General features: G+C 37.4%; 1 protein-coding gene across 1 annotated transcript in view; it reads left to right on the top strand.

Annotated features, from left to right (window-relative positions):
• RASA2 (RAS p21 protein activator 2) overlaps nt 1–16,630 on the top strand; it is a 115,154-nt gene extending 98,524 nt beyond the window's left edge. The window contains exons 20-24 of the mRNA XM_065876095.1: nt 12,007–12,089; nt 12,744–12,952; nt 13,604–13,707; nt 14,453–14,642; nt 16,129–16,630. Coding sequence (XP_065732167.1) covers nt 12,007–12,089; nt 12,744–12,952; nt 13,604–13,707; nt 14,453–14,642; nt 16,129–16,159 — 617 coding nt within the window. The 3' untranslated portion in view covers nt 16,160–16,630. The remainder of the gene's footprint in view (nt 1–12,006; nt 12,090–12,743; nt 12,953–13,603; nt 13,708–14,452; nt 14,643–16,128) is intronic.
• The last annotated feature ends 2,392 nt before the right edge of the window (nt 16,631–19,022 follow it).

Raw genomic sequence — 19,022 nt, forward strand, 5'->3', positions numbered from 1 at the left:
ATTGATACACTATAACGCGGTCATCTTCTACAAGTAAAAGTTCTCCTAGTTGTATGCTGGAATCAAATGAGTTATTGATGTTCCAGCCTTTTCCTATCTCATCCAGCCTCATCTTTTGCCTCCTCCATATGTCACTTTGCCAGACTAACTCTTGAAGCTCCTTTGAGTTGTGCTCTTTTACATTCATGCTTTTGTATTTGCTCTATCTAGAAATCCCTTTCTTTCCTTCTTTACCTGTGTAATCTGTTGTCCTTTAACCCTCAGAACAAGTGTCAGCTCTTTATGGAAGTCGTTTTCATAAAGCTTCTGGCCACCTCAGTTGAGTATTCTCTTACTATGTTTCTTTAGCACATTAGTGATAACTTATGTCACACTGTGTGGTCATTACTTTTATCTATCTCTTGCCCTGGTTTTTTAAGATCCTCAGTGGTAAGGACCATGTTTTTACTACCTTCGTTAAGGCATTTATTAATTTTTAATAAATGGTTTTCTTCAGAGGACACCATGTTTTCCAGATATGCTGTTATCTGAATACATTAAGAACCACTGCTCTGGGTTTCTAAAATTTCTGCCAAGCTTACTACTAATAGGTTATTTTTTTAAATAATAAGTTATTAACAAATTCATCTCTGAAATTCCATTTGTGTTCTCCAAACTTGATTAGATATTGTCTACTTTTGGATGACCTGTTATACACAGATACGTACATACAGCCTACACAACTTCCATATGATATCAGTGTTCTAGCTCATATAACCTATGGACAATATAAAAGAAGTCTCCATGATGTTTTAAACATGCATCTCAATACATTTAGGTTGACTTGGTTTTTACCTGCTCATATTTTCATACACAGGGCTCTGCAGTATTTTTTTTCTTTAATAACTAAAGAACACCATTGATTTGTCTGTGCATTATATTCAACAGATATTTTATTGGGTGCCTGCTGTGTGCCAGATGTTGTTCCAGGCTCTGGAGAAAACAGTAGTGAACAAAACATACCAAAATCCTTACCCCCATGGATCTTATAGTTTAGTAGTGATTGACAGTAAACAAGCAAACAAAAGAATTTTATACTATATGGGATGATTATAAATGAGATGGACAAAAGTAAAACAGGGGAGGGGAATAGAGAACTCAGGAGAGTTGCAATATTAAAAAGTCTGGTCAGGGAAGGCTTCACTGAGAAAGTGACATTTGAGCACAGACCTAAGGAGGGCGAGGGAGTGAGCTATGTGGATAAATTTGAGGTAGTAGTGACGCAGACATAGCTAACAGCAGCTGGTACAGAGGCCCTGAAACAGAAGTACACCTGGAGTATTCAAGAGACAAGAGAACGCTTTTGTGACTATAAAAAAAAAAATGAATAAGGGGGTAATCACAGGAACTGAGATCAAAAAGACCATGGAGGAGCTAGATATTATAGGGCTTGTGGATCATTGAAGGAGTTTGAATGACACGGCAGGGCACTGAAGAGTGTTAAGCAAAGGAATGATATCATTTGAATGAGGTTTTGATAGCGTTGACCTCCCTTGCCATGTGGAGTGCTGTGTGGAGATTAGACTGAAGGGGGCAAGGAGGCCAAGTAAGAAGCTGCTGCACTAATTCAGGGGAGACAAGATAATGACTTAGACCTGTTAGTAGCAACGGAGGTTGTAAAAATAGATCACATCTTGGATCTGTTTTAAAGATAGTATTCACAAGATTTGCTATAGGGTCAGGTATCAAGAGTAAGAGCAAGTCAAGGATAACTCCAGGGATTTGAGCTTACACAAGTAGACTGATGAAGTTGTCTTTTTAAAAATAGACATGGGAGTTCTGGTAATAGTAAAGAAGCTTGTACTAGACTAACTGTCTCATAGATAACAACTAAAAACTTTGGCCAGAATATATAAAACAACTCTCTGAAGAATTTGACCCTTGGAAGATGAGAACTATGCTGGGTGAGATTTATGTTTATTTGGCTTTCCCCCCTGAGAGCACTCCCAATCTGTGCAGTATGAGGTGGTAGAATTCAAACAGAAAGTCATAGTTTGCTTTTTTTTTTTTTGGCCGCACCACATGGCATGTGGGATCCTAGTTCCCCAACCAGGGATCGAACCCATGCCCCCTGCAGTGGAAGCATGGAATCCTAACCACTGGACCACCAGAGAATTCCCAGAAAGTCATAGTTTTATTGTCTTGAAATGGCAAAGGACAGAGTTCAAGGCTGCCAGAGAAGGCAGAAATTGAGGAGATTAAAAGGAGGAGCCTTCCAATCTGCTTTGAACTCCCCTGAAATCCTTAGCTGACTCAAACTGCTCATGCTAGGGGGAACTTCAGAGAGGCTAGTGAAAAGCGGTAACCGAAAGATTAAAAAAGCTGAGAAGAGATCTCAGCTTCTTTCCTCCTCAGAGACAGAGTTTGGAATTTTAGAAGGTGGTGGTTCAGAAGTAAAGACTATGCCCTAGGATTAAGGAGATTTAAATAAACAAAGTATCACACAAACAAAGTATAAAGCCAAGCCTCAGAGTGATCAGCTAATGATGTAACTTTTTGAGGGAAGATAACTGAATCCAGAGTCTCTACAATATATTATTCTTAGTGTCCAGTATACAGTGAAATATTAACAAGTTTGAGAAGAAACAGGAAAATACAACACTAGTCAAGAGAAAAAGCACGTAACAGACGCAGACCCCTATATGGTCTACATGTTGGAATTAGCAGATATGAACTTTAAAGCTGTTATAAATATTTCAAGGGTTTAATGGAAAAGATAGTCATCATGATTAAAAAGATGGGGAATTCCAGCAAAAGAAAAAAATAGAAACTATAAAAAGGAACCAAATGGAAATCGGAATTGAAAAGTACAACATCGTAAATGAAAAGTGTATTGGATGGGCTTAACAATGGTTTGGAGATGTCAGAAGAAAGATTCAGTGGACTTTGAAGACAGATCAATGAGAATTATCCACTCAAAGAACACAGAGAAAAAATATTGGGAAAAATGAACAGAACCTTCAACCTACCGAGTTGTGGGACAGTATCAGGCAGTCTAACATATGCATGATTGGTATCCTAGAAGCAGAACAGAGAAAGAGGCAGAAAAAAATACTAGAAAAAATAATGGCCTAAAATTTCCCAGATTTGGCGAAAAACATTTTATTACGGATCTAAGATCAGTGAACACCAAGCATAGTAAATACAAAGAAAACTACACTTAGACATATAATAATCAAACCAAAGATAAAGAGAAGAATCTCAAAAGCAGAGGAACAAAAGACAGATTACATACAGGAGAACAATACAAGTGACAGCTAACTTCTTATAAAAAGCAACCAAAGCCAAAAGACAGTGGAATGATGTCTTTCAAGTGCTGAAGGAAAAAAGCTCTCTACTTAGAACTCTAGTGAAAATTTCCTTCAAAAATGAAAATAATCCTTTAGATAAGTTGTTAAGTAGACTTGCACTATATGAAATGCTAAAGGAAATTCTTCAGGCTGAAGTGACGTAACACCAGATGGAAACTTAGATCTACGGGAAGGAATGAAGAGCACTGAAAATGGTAAATATGTACATAAATGTAATAATGTCTGTCTTAATTTTTTAAAAACATCTGTTTAATGCAGAATTTATAACATTGAATTACAGCGTTTATAACAAATTTAGATGTAGAATATATGACAATAGTAGCACAAGGGAAGGGGATGGAGTAAATTATTGCAAGGGTCATTATTTTATGTGGAGTGACACAAGAATAATTTTAAGTAGATTGTAATGAGTTAAGGCTGTATAAATCTCTAGAAGAAAACTTTAAAGAAAAAAGTATAACCCATCTCTCCCCTGCACAAAAAATAAATTTGGCAGGAGGGGAAGAACAGAGGAGCAAAAATCGGATGGGACAAATAGAAAACAAATAGCAAAATGATAGGTTAAGCCCAACTATATAACACGTAATTAGAATAAATGTAACATCATATCTAAGATCTGGAGCAAAGGAAGGATTATGCACTTTAATCAGTTCTCTTCAGCATTGTATTGGAGGTTGTAAACAATGTAGTAAGACCCCTCCCCCCCAAAGAAGAAAAGGACATATGGAGTTACGTAAAAATTCCTAAGGAATCTTCACAACAACTGTTTGAACTGCTAAGTGAATTTAGCAAGATCTTGGGATACATGATTTGTATATACAGATCAGTTGTATTTGTATAAACTGGCATCAAAATGTTAGAAGATGGGGCTTCCCTGGTGGCACAGTGGTTGAGAGTCCGCCTGCCGATGCAGGGGACACGGGTTCGTGCCCCGGTCCGGGAAGATCCCACATGCCGCGGAGCAGCTGGGCCCGTGAGCCATGGCCGCTGAACCTGCGCATCCGGAGCCTGTGCTCCGTAACGGGAGAGGCCGCAACAGTGAGAGGCCCGCATACCGGGGAAAAAAAAAAAAATGGGGCTTCCCTGGTAGCGCAGTGGTTGAGAGTCCGCCTGCCGATGCAGGGGACGCGGGTTCGTGCCCCGGTCCGAGAAGATCCCACATGCCGCGGAGCGGCTGGACCCGTGAGCTATGGCCACTGAGCCTGCGCGTCCGGAGCCTGTGCTCCGCAACGGGAGAGGCCACAACAGTGAGAGGCCCGCGTACCGGAAAAAAAAAAAAAAATGTTAGAAGATGAAATTTAAAAAATAATACCATTTATAGTAGCAGCCCCCCGTTCGAAAACACCCACCTGAAATACTTAGGATCATTTTTAAAAAAATAAGTATAAAACTTTAAAGAAAATTATAAAACATTGCTGAGATAAAATAAAGGAGATGCAAATAAATGGAGACATACATCATGTTTGTGGATTTTAAGGTTCAATATTTTTCAAGAAGTCACTTCTCAAATTCATCTTGATTTTAACACAATCCCACTCCAAATCCCAAGTTTTTTTGGGTAAAAATTGACAAGTTGATTCTAAAATTGATGTCAATGGGAAAACAAAGGACTTAACGTGGCTGAGCCAATGTTGAAAAGTAGAACAAAGTTGGAGGACTAAGACTTACTAAGACTACTAATTACTAAGTAATTCAAGTCTGAAATTTTGTCATAAGAGCTAGAGAGATCAGTGAACAGACAAGAGTCCAGAAAGACACACACACATATATATGGTCAATTCAGTTTTGATAAAAGTGTCAAGACAGTTCAATTGGGAAAGGAAAGTCTTTTCAACAGATGGTGCTGGAACAACTGGATAAACGAGAAAATGAACTTCACCTTACCTCATACTACACACAAAATTTAATTCAAGATAAGAGGATCGTAGGCCTCAGTGAAAACATAAGAGAGTATCTTTGCAACTGTAGAGTATGCAGGGATTTCTTAGGATATCAAATGCACTAAACATCTTTTTAAGATACACTGAACTTCATTAAAGTAAGATTTTCCCACTCTTTATATCATCACTCCTTTTTCTTTCTTTTTTGTTATGATAATGGGCATAAAATGTGTTGCTTGGCAGTTGAAATTTTTCAAGAGGTTGTTGGGATTTGAGTTTCTTTAAACCATAAGCTAATGTTTTTCACCAAATTTGGGAAATTGTTTACTTCAAATATTTTTTTTCTGTCCATTTTCTCTCCTTCTTAGGACTCCAAATATACTTATTCAGGCATGCTTGATATTGTCTCACAGGTCTCTCTGAGACTTAGTTTATTTGTCTTCTTTCCCTTTTATCTTTGTTCTTTAGATTGGATAGTTTCTATTTACGTTCATTGATTTGTTTACCATCTCAAATCTTCTCTTCAGCTCATGTAGTGAATTTGTCATTCCATTTATTGTGCTTTTCAGCTGTAAAATTTCTGTTTGATTCTTTTTATAGTTTCACTTTTCCTGTTTAGAGTCCATATTTGTTCAGTCATTATTAGCATATTTTCCTTGAATTATTCGAACATATTTATAATAGTGGATTTGCTCACTAAGAGAATAAATTCAACGTCTAAGTCCACTCAGTCAGTTTCAGTTGGCTGCTTTCTTTCCCAAGTATGGGTCACACTTTTCCTGTTTCTTTCCACATCTCATTTTTTAGTTAAAAACTGGGCTTTGTAGGTAATACATTATAGTGTGTCTGAATTCTGTTTGTTCTTCGGAAGAACTCAGACTGCAACGTCTGTTCCGTGTGTGTGTGTCTGTCTGTCTCTCTTTATCTTTCTCTCTGTCAGTGTATAGCTGCTGTTGTCTTTGCTCAGATTTTTTTTTGGTCCCTAATCCTACCTCCCTCCCTAGGGCTCTCACCTGAGCTTGCTTAGTTTAGTGGTCAGCCAGCGATTTGAGCATAGTGCTCAAATACCTGAGGCCAGTAATTCTTCCACCCTTTATCACCTGAGCTGTTTGTGAATCGGAACACATTCAAAGGCACAGCAAATTCACATGTCTCCCCAGGCTTTCCACTTTTGCCAGACTCTCTGGGATGGCACATACATGCATCTCTAGCAGTTAGCCGAGGATGTGGCAGGTTTATTATCTCAGCCTTTCTATAGCTCTCTTGTTTCCAAAATCTCACCCTTAAACTGAATTTGTAACCTCCAGCCAGTAACGTTGTGAGTTTTCACTGATCTGGGCAATTTGGAAAGACCCTCAGGGAGGAAGACTGTAAACTGCATGGTTCTTACCCTATGCGGTAGCAGTTGTTCGTTCAGTAAACACGTCTCAGATTTTTACTTGCTTTTGGTTATTTTCCAGTGCTCTGAAGTGGTTGTTTTTAATAATTTGCCCAGTTTTATACTTACTTTCTAAGGAATGGAATTACTCAGCTTCCTTACACTAGTATCAAAAGATAGATTCACAGTTATTTTATTTCATCTGTGTTCCTTGGGACCGATATATAGCTGGAATTCTGTTTTTCTTGGGGTGGTAATGGTTTTTTAATGGAGATATAATTCACATAACCATAAAATTCACCCATTTAAAGTGTACAATCCATTTTTAGTATATTCACAAAGTTGTGCAATCACCACTAGTTGCAGAACATTTTTATCCCTCCAAAAAAGAAAACCTATACCCATTAACAGTCACTGCTCACTCCTCCCTTCTCCCAGCCCCTGGCAAACACAAATCTGCTTTCTGTCTCTATGGATTTGCCTGTTCTGGACATTTCATGTAAATGGACTTAAACAACGTGTATGTAACCTTGTAAGGCTGGGTTCTTTCACTTCGCCTAATGTTTTCAAAGTTCATCTATGATATGGCGTGAATCAGTACTTTATTCCTTTTATGGCTGAATAATATTTTGTTTGGATATATTCCAAATTTTATCAGTTCATCAGTTGATGTACATTTAGATTGTACCCATTTTTTTTACTATTATGAATAAGTGCTGCTGTGAACATTCACATACGTGTTTTTGTGTGGACATATGTCTTCAGTTCTCTTGGCTGTGTACTTAGGAGTGGAATCAGTGAGTCATATGGTAACTAACTTTATGTTTAACTTTTTGAGGAGGTAATGATGATTTGAACCTAAATTGGATTTTAGTTATTTAATAAGGAAATATAATACACTCACATTTATTGTGATTACTGTAATTGCTACTTTGTTTTATGTTTTTTGTTTATTAGGCTTTTCTGTTTATTGAGGGTTTTTCTCCTGCCTTTATAATTGGAATAATCAGTCCCACTCATGTTCATTCTGTCCTACCTACTGAGAGAATTTGCGCATCCTATTTCTATCTTTAAATTGTTAACAGACAGGTTTAAACTTACATGTTTACCTTGTTGTCTGCAGTTAATCACAGTCTCTGTTCAAGCTGAGAAGGAACATGAGCATGCTTTCCATTTATTTTTCCCCAATAGCATCTACCTAATGAAGTCGTCTGAAATTTTAGTACTGGGTTCTCTTCTTTTTTTTTTTTTTAACATGTTTATTGGAGTATAATTGCTTTACAATGGTGTGTTAGTTTCTGCTGTATAACAAAGTGAATCAGTTATACGTATACATATATCCCCATATCTCCTCCCTTTTGCATCTCCCTCCCACCCTCCCTATCCCACCCCTCTAGGTAGTCACAAAGCACCAAGCTGATCTCCCTGTGCTGTGTGGCTGCTTCCCACTGTTTTTACGTTTGGTAGTGTATATATGTCCATGCCACTCTCTCACTTCATCCCAGCTTACCCTTCCCCCTTCCTGTGTCCTCAAGTCCATTCACTCTGTCTGTGTCTTTATTCCTATCCTGCCTCTAGGTTCTTCAGAACCTTTTTTTTTTTTAGATTCCGTATAGATGTGTTAGCATACGGTATTTGTTTTTCTGTTTCTGACTCACTGCACTGTAGGGTCCAACCACCTCTCTACAAATAACTCAATTTCGTTTCTTTTTCTTTATCCATTCATCTGTCTGTCGATGGACATTTAGGTTGCTTCCATGTCCTGGCTATTGTAAATAGAGCTGCAGTGAACATTGTGGTACGTGACTGTTTTTGAATTATGGTTTTCTCAGGGTATATGCCCAGTAGTGGGATTGCTGGGCCGTATGGTAGTTCTATTTTTAGTTTTTTAAGGAACCTCCATACTGTTCTCCATAGTGGTTGTATCAATTTACATTCCCACCAACAGTGCAAGAGGGTTCCCTTTTCTCCACACCCTCTCCAGCATTTATTGTTTGTAGATTTTTTGATGATGGCCATTCTGACCGGTGTGAGGTGACAACCCTCAGAATGGGAGAAAATATTTGCAAACGAAGCAACTGACAGAGGATTAATCTCCAGAATATACAAGCAGCTCATGCAGCTCAACATCAAAAAACAAACAACCCAATCCAAAAATGGGCAGAAGACCCAAATAGACATTTCTCCAGAGAAGACATACAGATTGCCAACAAACACATGAAAGGATGCTCAACATCACTAATCATTAGAGGTTCTCTTGTTTCTTTAACCTTTTTATGTTCTGATTTTTCTAACCATGCTTATCATTTTTTCTGATTTCTTTGCCCAGCACTATTTTTTATATAATGTACTTGTCTTTTTCCTGAATTCTTACTTATTTTGCAAGAGTATGTCCTCAAGGAATTATCTCAGATAGGCATTAGGGCTGATAAATTTTCTGAGTCCTTGCAATAAAAAAAAAAAGCCTGTTCTACCCTTACACTTGAATAAGTTAGATCGGATTTAAAATCATTTCCCACAGAACTTTTAAGATACTTCTCCATGGTTTGCAGTTTCCTCTGTTGCTAGTGAGAATTTTGATGTCATTCTGATTCTTAGCCTTGATTCTTCTCCCTAGAAACTCTTAGGACTTTTCTTTAATCTTCAAGCTCTAATATTTTACTGCCCAGTGTCTAAGTATTACCTTTCCTCCGTCCTGCTCAGCACTTGATGGATCCTTTCAATCTGAAGATTTATACCTTTATCTCTGGGACATTTTCATTGGTGGTTTTACTCTGAACGCTCTTTCTAGTTTGTTTCTGGAATGCTTTTAGACAGATATCAGAACTTCTAAGTTCATCCATCATGGCTCTTAACATTTTTACTTCCTGTTTCTTTGTCCTTTTGTACTTTAGAGAGTCCTCAGTAAAATCTTCCATTTTACTAATTCACCTTGCAATTCATTCCAATTAACATTATCGACTGAAATTAACTCTAATAACATCATATGTGCCTGGAGCAGTGCACTTTCTCTACATATGCTGTATTGTCCAGAAATGAACAAATACAGCAATTCTAGGATATGGGCATGCTTTTGTGTATTCAACAAATCTAAAGATAGGAACTTCCTGCAAAATTTTTAAATTCTCTGGAATCTCTGTGGTGCCCCATGTAGATTAGTACCGAAAGACATGTCTCCTTTCTCCCTCATTTATTATACCCCTGATTTCCTCAGATGTTATTCTCTTTGTTGTATGTGTGTCTCCTCCAGAGTGCTGATTTTCCTCATCTGTTTGGTGATTTTTTTTTGGCGATTTGCTCATCTTTGTGTTACAGTCCATTCACCTGCTTGAGTGTTCAGTAGCTTACAGCCAGTGATTTCGAGGGAGGGCCAGGACGAGCTGCTGAGGGGCAAGGGTGCTCGTGCTTGTCTTCTGGCGTGGATGCTTTCAACAACCTGTGGCAGCCCTGCTTTACAGCCCAGTGCGCATCCTTACTGCTTTAGCCTGGGGCTGCGCCTCTGTTGACTGCTGCTCAGCACAAGGTGGCGGGGCGAGGGGTGCGGTGAGGACCTAATTGACCCAGCTGTTCCAGATGCAGCATACCAATCAGTGATATGACTGTCATCACACATGTCTGAGTGTGTTCCCCCTCGCCCCGCCAACTGTCTATGTCCATTGACTCTGGCTTGAAGCTTTTCTAAACCAGCCCTCCTTTTACAGATGTCTTTTCCTACGTGTGGTTTGGGCTGTGGCTTCTTCCAGTTTACTCCCTTCCCACCTCCCCACACCTCCTCATAAATTTGATCTTGTAGCTAGCTCCCAGGAGACTGCTGATAGTCTTTTCTTATTTTCCCATGTATATTTAATTTGTATTTGTTGAATTTAAATGTCATTTCCGCAGAAAAGTTTTCCCTACCTGCCCAATTTAAAGTAACTTCCCAACCACTTTCTATCATATCGCCTTGGATTGTTGTCATTATAGCATTCATCTCTACCTAATGTTTGTCTTTCGTCAGTCTTTCCAGACCTAAATGCAAACTTCATTAGGGGCCTTATGCGTTCTGTTTACTCCTGTATCCCAAGTGGTTACAGGACAGTGTCTGGTATATAGTAAACATTCAGTGTATGATAGTTGAATTAAGTGACTTTATCTTTTAAAAAAAATCGTATATCACATCTTCTTGAATTACACGAACTTTAGATTTTACATCAGGAACCAGGCTTAGCAAATACTCTGTTAACCTCTCTGTTCAAGAAAGAAAACCTTTATTAATCAAATTAGTGTCTTTGACCAAAAAGCTATACATTAATCCATGGAAAATATAAAGGTCTTAGCCTCCAGCACTTCAACCCACATGTCATTAAAGCAAAGTTTGGTGGAAGGGGAAGCAAAGCTTTGATTCTCTAAGAACAACATTACAAAATGACCAGAAAAAGTCATAATTATATTTGCTTATAGTTTCTTATAGTTTCTATGACTATATGAATGTAGTTTATTCTCAAGTAAATTGTAAGTTGAAATGCTTCGTATCCTCATGCCACCTTATTATGAAGCTCTTTTAGAAAACTCACATTTCCAAATTCTTTTTTAAAAAAATATTATTTTTGGCTGCGTTGGGTCTTAGTTGCAGCACACAGGATCTCCAGTTGTGGCATGCAGGCTCAGTAGTTGTGGCGCTCGAGCTTAGTTGCCCCGTGGCATGTGGGATCATAGTTCCCCGACCAGGGATCGAACCCACATCCCCTGCATTGGAAGGTGGATTCTTAACCACAGGACCACCAGGGAAGTCCCCAAATTCTTAAATTAGGTTAATGATTCACTCTACCAAATAAGATTTTACTTTTATTTCCTGTCTCTCTTAGAGTAAATTTGGTAGCTCTAGTCAGCTGACCAGCCATTATATGATAGTAATGAACAATTTTTCAATTTCAAATCATTGTTTTGAGGGTTAATTCCTTAATTAAATATTTGATTGGAAAAGCAGAAAAATCCACTTAGATACAGATTCACTGTTTATTTTAATAACTCCATGAAAGAAAATTCCATGTCTCCACAAGTTTTGAGTAGACCTTTATTGCTGAGTATATTTTCAGTCCCCACATAATTAATGTTACAAATATAATAACATTTTTATTTTCTACATGGAGATCAGATCTATTCCCTCATTTTTCCTTGAAAATGTTTTAATTTTATTTTTAAAAAAATAAAGAGGGAGTCACATTATAGAAAACAATCAAAATTCATTTGTTCCATAAAACAAAGGATTCTTATATATGCACCATTTGGAAATCTGTAAGTTTGTTATACACCTACCATCAAGAGAATGATCTTAAATCTTATAGAGTTAACCTCTTACCTCTATCAATCATTCTGATGGAAATTATTTTAATTTTATCCTACTTCTTTTACAATTTAGGCAAAGATGCAATTTACACGATTCCAGTGAAAAACATTCTTGCTGTGGAAAAACTGGAAGAGAGCTCTTTCAACAAGAAAAATGTAAGTTACATAATTTAAAGCTTTTTAAACTGCATATATTACTTAGCTGGAAATTTAAAAAGAGGTTTATTTTAGTATTTGTTATTAATCATTAATATCTTTTAATTGGTAGCTAGAAATCTGTCTTAAAATTGTCCATTATTGTTGATGCTTTATATAGTCTGCCTCCCCTGTTAAGTTAAAGGTACTTTTCTCAATATTTGCATATTCTCAAACTTCTCAGCTTGACATTCAAGTTTTTAAGAATATAGTCGCAACCAGTCTGTGCAACCTTGTCTTCTGCTACCCTTCAGTACATACCAATACACTCAAGTCATCCAAGATGATTTCCTTGTTTCTATTTTCCCACTGCTTTGTCTTTACTCATACTTTTTTCCTCCATCTGAAATTCTGTCCCTTTATTCCTGATTATATGATAGTTCCTTCCTTTGGATTTGTGTGATTTCTAAAAATTATACTCTGTTGTACCGTTTAGTACCATGTGACTCAGTCCCAGGGACTAACTTGCTTGAAACATAATAGTTTATAAGATAGATGCCTGAGCAGCAGTTACCTAGCCAAGCAAACTAGATTTCTCTTATGTACCTTTTTGTGTTTTGTACTGTTTGGTTTTTAGACCCTGTCACTAACTTTTTGTCTTAATTGCCTATGAAGATGTTCCAAGTGATACACACAGAGAAACCACTCTATGTCCAGGCAAATAACTGTGTGGAAGCTAATGAATGGATAGATGTACTCTGCAGGGTGAGCCGATGCAATCAGAACAGGCTCAGCTCTTATCATCCCTCTGCATATCTAAACGGAAACTGGCTCTGCTGTCTGGAGACCAGTGAAAACGCTCTCGGCTGCAAGCCATGTACTGCGTAAGTTTCTTTTTGATTAAAGAAGCAATGTTTTAAATGTGTTACATTCATACAACGGAATATTATTCAGCCATAAAATGGATTGAAGTCCTGATACATGCACAGATGAACCTGGAAAAGATGCTGAGTGAAAGAAGCCAGACACAAAGGCCATATGATAACATTTACATAAAGTATCCAGAATAGGTAAATTTATAGAGACAGAAAGTAGATTAGTGGTTGTGAGGGGCCAGTGGGAGGGAGGAATGGGGAGTACTAATGAATACTGGTTTCTTCTGGGGGCGATGAAAATGTTCTCAAATAAATCATGGTTGCACAGGTCAAAATATAAAAAAGGGCAGTGTTTAAATAGATGTGCAAGCTTGAGCAAGATACCGAGGAAGAAGGGCTTAGCCCTGTAGACTTAAAGAGTAATGGGATGAAGCATAGGTAATGAAAGTGATTTCACTTTAAAATTCCCTTCCTTTTGATTAGTCACATAATGACCAAACCTCTCTTGGCCCCATTTTATTTAATTATCAAATTAGATTAGATTCCTAAGGTTCCTTCTGCAAAATTCTGTGGTTCTATTTTCAGTCTCAAACCATCAAAAGTCTTTAGCATGTTAACAGTGATATTTTTCCAATGTCTTTGATTTCATTTTTACCATAGAGGTGTCCCAGCAGACATCCAGATAGATATTGATGAAGACAGAGAAACAGAAAGAATTTATTCCCTTTTTACCCTCAGTTTACTTAAGCTGCAGAAAATGGAAGGTAACTATACAATTAAAATACTTTTATATAACCATGATCTTTCATTACCAATGCCTGAAGTGTTGCTTTGGCATTTTCTTAAAGTCAAAGATACCTCATAGATTTACCAAAATGTTACTTATATGAAAGTTGACAAACTCCCAAAGGGAGCCTTTTTTCATAGATATTCATCAAGTAAAAATACTGTTTTTGAAAATATGTGATTATCATAATAAAATATATGTATTTTGGTTATCTATGCATTTCCAGGGGAGATCTTCCCAGCTTGAGCCCCTTGAAAAGTTCTTTTTTTTTTTAATAAATTATTGTATTTATTTTTATTTTTGGCTGCATTGTGTCTTTGTTGCTGTGCGCAGGCTTTCTCTAGTTGTGGCGAGCGGGGGCTACTCTTGGTTGTGGTGTGCAGGCTTCTCATTGCAGGGGCTTCTCATTGCAGTGGCTTCCCTTGTTGCGGAGCACGGGATCTAGGTGCACGGGCTTCAATAGTTGTGGCTCACGGGCTCAGTAGTTGTGGCTCGCAGGCTCTAGAGCACAGGCTCAGTAGTTGTGGCACACGGGCTTAGTTGCTCCGCGGCATGTGGGATCTTACCGGACCAGGGCTCGAACCCGTGTCCCCTGCATTGGCAGGCAGATTCTTAACCACTGCGCCACCAAGGAAGCCTGAAAAGTTCTTATTTATACTATCAATACAAATTACATTTAATGAATTTAGTTGTCTGATCAGAGATTTTATTGCTTCTTGTAGAGGCTTGTGGAACTATAGCAGTCTATCAAGGACCACAGAAAGAGCCTGATGACTATTCTAACTTTGTAATCGAGGATTCTGTAACAACCTTTAAGACAATTCAACAAATAAAAAGCGTCGTAGAGAAGCTAGATGAACCTCATGAAAAGTATAGGAAGAAAAGATCAAGTAGTGCAAAATATGGGAGCAAGTAAGTATTTTTAAAGATACTTTCAACATTTTCCAACACAGTTTGAGATTGCCTCTGCTACCCTGTACTCACACCTGAAGTGCAGGCCTCCTGCTTACCTTCGTCTTTCAAAACCGGCTCAGAACCTTTCTCTTGTGCAAGAATCTCCCTGGCCACTCATACAGGGATCTTTGTCTTTTTCAATTCTGGTATCATTTCATTATATTGGTGGTGCAGTACTTTGTCATCACTTTTTAATGTTATATTTCAATGTAGTCTTTGAACTGAATACTTAGTAGTTTTCTGTTTTTGTTTTGTTTTGCTGATCCTCTTCCTTCTTTATCTGTTACAGTAACTTTATACACACTAAGTACTAGAAAAAAAGAATCAGCTTCGTAGTGCTGGAAGTAGCTTGTAGTTGATGCTTTGGATCCAGCTCAGATGCAGATGGACACTGGTGGAAACAGCAGCAAGAGTTAATATTTATTAAGGAGCTTACTCCTTACCACTGGGCACTGTACCTAGTACTTTACATTGCATCAGTTAGATAGTTTTTAGCAGCAAGTAACAGAAAATCCCAATTGAAGTGGCTTAAATCATAGGAAATTTTTTAACCTTACAAATTAAATCCAGATTTGCACAGTTGGTTAGCTCAGCAGTGTCATCAAGGACAATCCAGCCGCTCAGCCATCTTCAACAAGATGATTTCTGTTCTCAAACTTGTCCCCTCATGGTCACAGCTGGGCTGCAATCGTTCAGAGCCCCACATTTTTAATAATAGCAGCCAGGGGCAGACAAAGCTATTTCCTCCTCAAGAGGAAGGAAACCTTGTCCAAAGTTACCCCTAGCTTCCCCTGAAACACAGGGCTGCCCAGTACTAGCGCTAGAGTCAGGTTTCGGTTTGCGCAGAGGTAGATAGGGAGAGATGGTTCTTGGACCAGCAACTAAGTGTTTGCCACAATGCACACTCTCTCATTGAGCCTCACATCAGCCCAACAGGGTTGTATTCCCATTTCACAGCTAGAGAAACCGAGGCTCGGGGAAGTTAAGTGTCTTGCACAAGGTCATACAGCTGATTAAGGAGGGGCTTTGAATCTTGGCCCCACCATTTTTACTTTTTTTACCTATGTGGATTGATAATTATATATGTTTTATAAACAATAAAAATCAGTTTGACAGGTATAAATATTTATGTTCTCCCTAGATAGAAGGCTCAGTACATTAGGAAGATTAGTGTAAGCATCCTAATACTGTCTTTTCTACGTTAGTATACTTTGTTCTCTCCCAACGGTAGTAATCCAGTTTTCTTGGAGCCCCGGAAGGTTTCCATATGAGTTCCTAGTCAATGCTTGACCACCCTTCTTAAATAGTGTTCTCCCCCTGTAGCCACACACACTCCTGTACCCACACCCCCTTGCCCAGCTGTATTTTCCTCTGTTAAAAAATTCCAGTCTTTCTTGTACTAAATATTTTATTTGTTCATCTTATTTCCTCTATTTTTCTCTAGGGAAAATCCAATTATTGGGAAAACATTTTAGAGTTTGACCAATTGACTCAGAAGAACTGGAAAATATTATTTTTGTTGGAGTTTTTCAATTCATCATATATTTTGTTCATAGTATTTAAGAATGAACATTGGCTTTACTGTCACCTGCATTCATCTTGTATTTAATATTTAATAATTGAAATTAACTGTTTGGGAATCCTGGTATTGATGTGTTCCTAGAGAATTTAAAACCCAAGATTCCCTTCATATCTTACGTGTCGAAAGCCATGTTTCTGCAACTTCTTTTTAATAGAAAGAATCTTCCTAAAGAAGCTTTGTAACAAAAGGAGAACTCCTCCATAGCAAGAAACCATTTCTTCTTCTAACACTCTGTGTTCTGTGGACTTTTCACTACCATTAGTGCCTGCTCTATACTGCCAACGTAGTGTTTTACTGGAATATTTCAATCCATGACTATTCAGAGCTTTCCATTTAGTTCATCTAGACCCTCCCTCTTCAAAAAAAAAAAAAAAAAGATCTCCTTTGGTCCATTGGTCATTACAGATTACATTTGGAACAGCGACAGAAATGTTAGAAAACTGCCAGAGTATCCTTGAAAGCTGGTAGATCTTTTGTCTATTTAGAGAGGATGCAAACAGAACTCAGATAGGAGAAATCAGGGAACATGTACTGTTGTCTGCATCTTGTTTACATTTGGGATGAGTGACGGCAGATGAAATAAAATGAGACCACTAAATTTTTTTCATTGTTTAAACATCAGGTACTCATTTTCTTGATTTGAGAGTTCAGGTTAATGTGACTTCTAAGGACTTCACTTTTGAAAAAGAAGAGAAAGTAAACAATGGGAAAAGGAGGTGGTAAACTCACTCGACTTCACTCATTACTCCATTTATTATAAGGGCCACCACCATAGGACGCCCTCGTCCCAGCGTGAGGCTGAGATCTAACTCAAGAACAGTCACTCGGCGCACTTTACTCATCTGGGCCACCCCAGATTATACTTCAGATACTCCGTGGTATCTAATCTTTATGATCAGTTGAATGATCAGTGTTTAAGTCTAGAAATAGTGCTTTCCTGAAAATGTTTATATTTCACTGCTGTTTTCTTATTGCCTGCTAGCCAAATGGAATTCGGGCAAGCAACTGTTTGAATCCTATTTTTCCCTAATTTACTTTTATCCTAAAAATCATAACTGTAAATAAGCAATCGAAGCAAGTTGCCACCTTGAAGGTAAGAGGTATGCACTTTGCTTCATCAGTATTAAAAACCATGGTACTCTTATTTTGTCTTTTTAAATTCAAAACATTTTCTAAATGTGGTACTTTGAACCTTGGAGTATTTTACATGTTTCTGTTTAAAACTGTGACTACTTATTAATGTAAATCTAGCTAGTAGTGCTTTCTTTGTTTCCCTGAGCATAAGCTATATTTCAAGATACACTTTGCCAATTATGTTATTGGTAATTGTTTTAAAATTATAATGTTACTAGGTAATTATTTTTAAAGACCATTCACACACAGTCATCAAAGTTGTTCCATAAATGATTGTAATGGAGCAATGTCTCTAATGTACAAGTCTCTAAAGGACTTGTAAAAATCGGTTGGTTTTATTTAAGAATCAGTCCTAGTCTGCATTATGGTAGGTCATTGCTGGCCCATTTTAAAGACAGGTTTGAAAAGTCTTTTAAATTTTATGAGCTTGTAGATTCCATAAACTACATTGATTCATCATTGTGAAAGAATTTTACCATTTAATAAATTTCTCACTTTTGAATTTCATTCAGATTGAAATTTCATTTTAAGGGTCTCTGAATGTCTGCCTGGAAAGGCCATGTGAGCATTGCCAGGTACCACTCATTACTCTCTAGTGGCTTCTTTAGTTATATTCTTCTAATATTTCTAATGTCAAGCCCTCCGTTATGACGGTTTTTAAAGATCACAGCATTCTCAAAGGGACCAAGGCTGTGTGAATACGTGACTCAGAATTTGAAGAGTTCAGTTACTAGTTATTTTCTTCACATGACACTTTTTAAACAGCCAGTTTGACTGGAATTAACCACCTTGGCATAGCCTAAAAACAAGTAATATGACATGAAATTTTCTTTGAAAGTCTTCTGAAATAAGAGACCATGTCAGTGGGACCCCAAAATAACCAAGGTACTTACTTGCTTCCAAGGGCCTCCTCATTCCTCTGCTGTTACTTATGAGTACTTTGATTTTTACTACCTGATCTGCTTTCTCTGCCTTTTCTAAACTTGAAAAAAATACATGGCAGCTCACTTTACCCTAAAACCCCGAAAACCCCAAGAAGGAAAGAAAAGGATGATATGGAGAAACCCTTGCCATAAATGCCAATTCTGGTTCTTAGTTTATCCATTTCTATCATTTAAAATTATGCTGGTATGTTGCTTGTTTTGTTGTTGTTATCGTTTGTTTTGTTCTCTATTTAGCTTTGTTTTTTTTAATATTCATTTAATATAATGGGAAATAGCAACATTTTTTTTACTCCCAGGAATGTAATTTATCAAATTGAACTATTTTCTTTGCCAAAGAAAAATAATGTTTATCACAGGTAGTGGTTAAGTGTCAAAACAAGGCTTTCCTTATTGTACAAAAAAAGATGACGAATGATGTGGCTTTTGTTTTTGTTTCTGAAGCCTAATTTCATTCATTTATCAGAAAAGCTCATTCATGCCAGATTTTTTTGTTTTTTTTTGTTTTTTTAAGTAAAAGCACCTTTAATTTGTTCTAATGGTACATCCTGTAAAGACAAAATGCTACAAAGCCTTTTAGGTGTCCTTACAGTATGTGAAAAATACAGGACTCATTCTAGAGTTAAACTGCCAGTCTTGATATTATCTGCTTCCATTTTTATTAACTTTTGGAAATTAATG

This window comes from Phocoena phocoena, chromosome 4 (assembly GCF_963924675.1).
Source record: "Phocoena phocoena chromosome 4, mPhoPho1.1, whole genome shotgun sequence".
Taxonomy (NCBI): domain Eukaryota; kingdom Metazoa; phylum Chordata; class Mammalia; order Artiodactyla; family Phocoenidae; genus Phocoena; species Phocoena phocoena.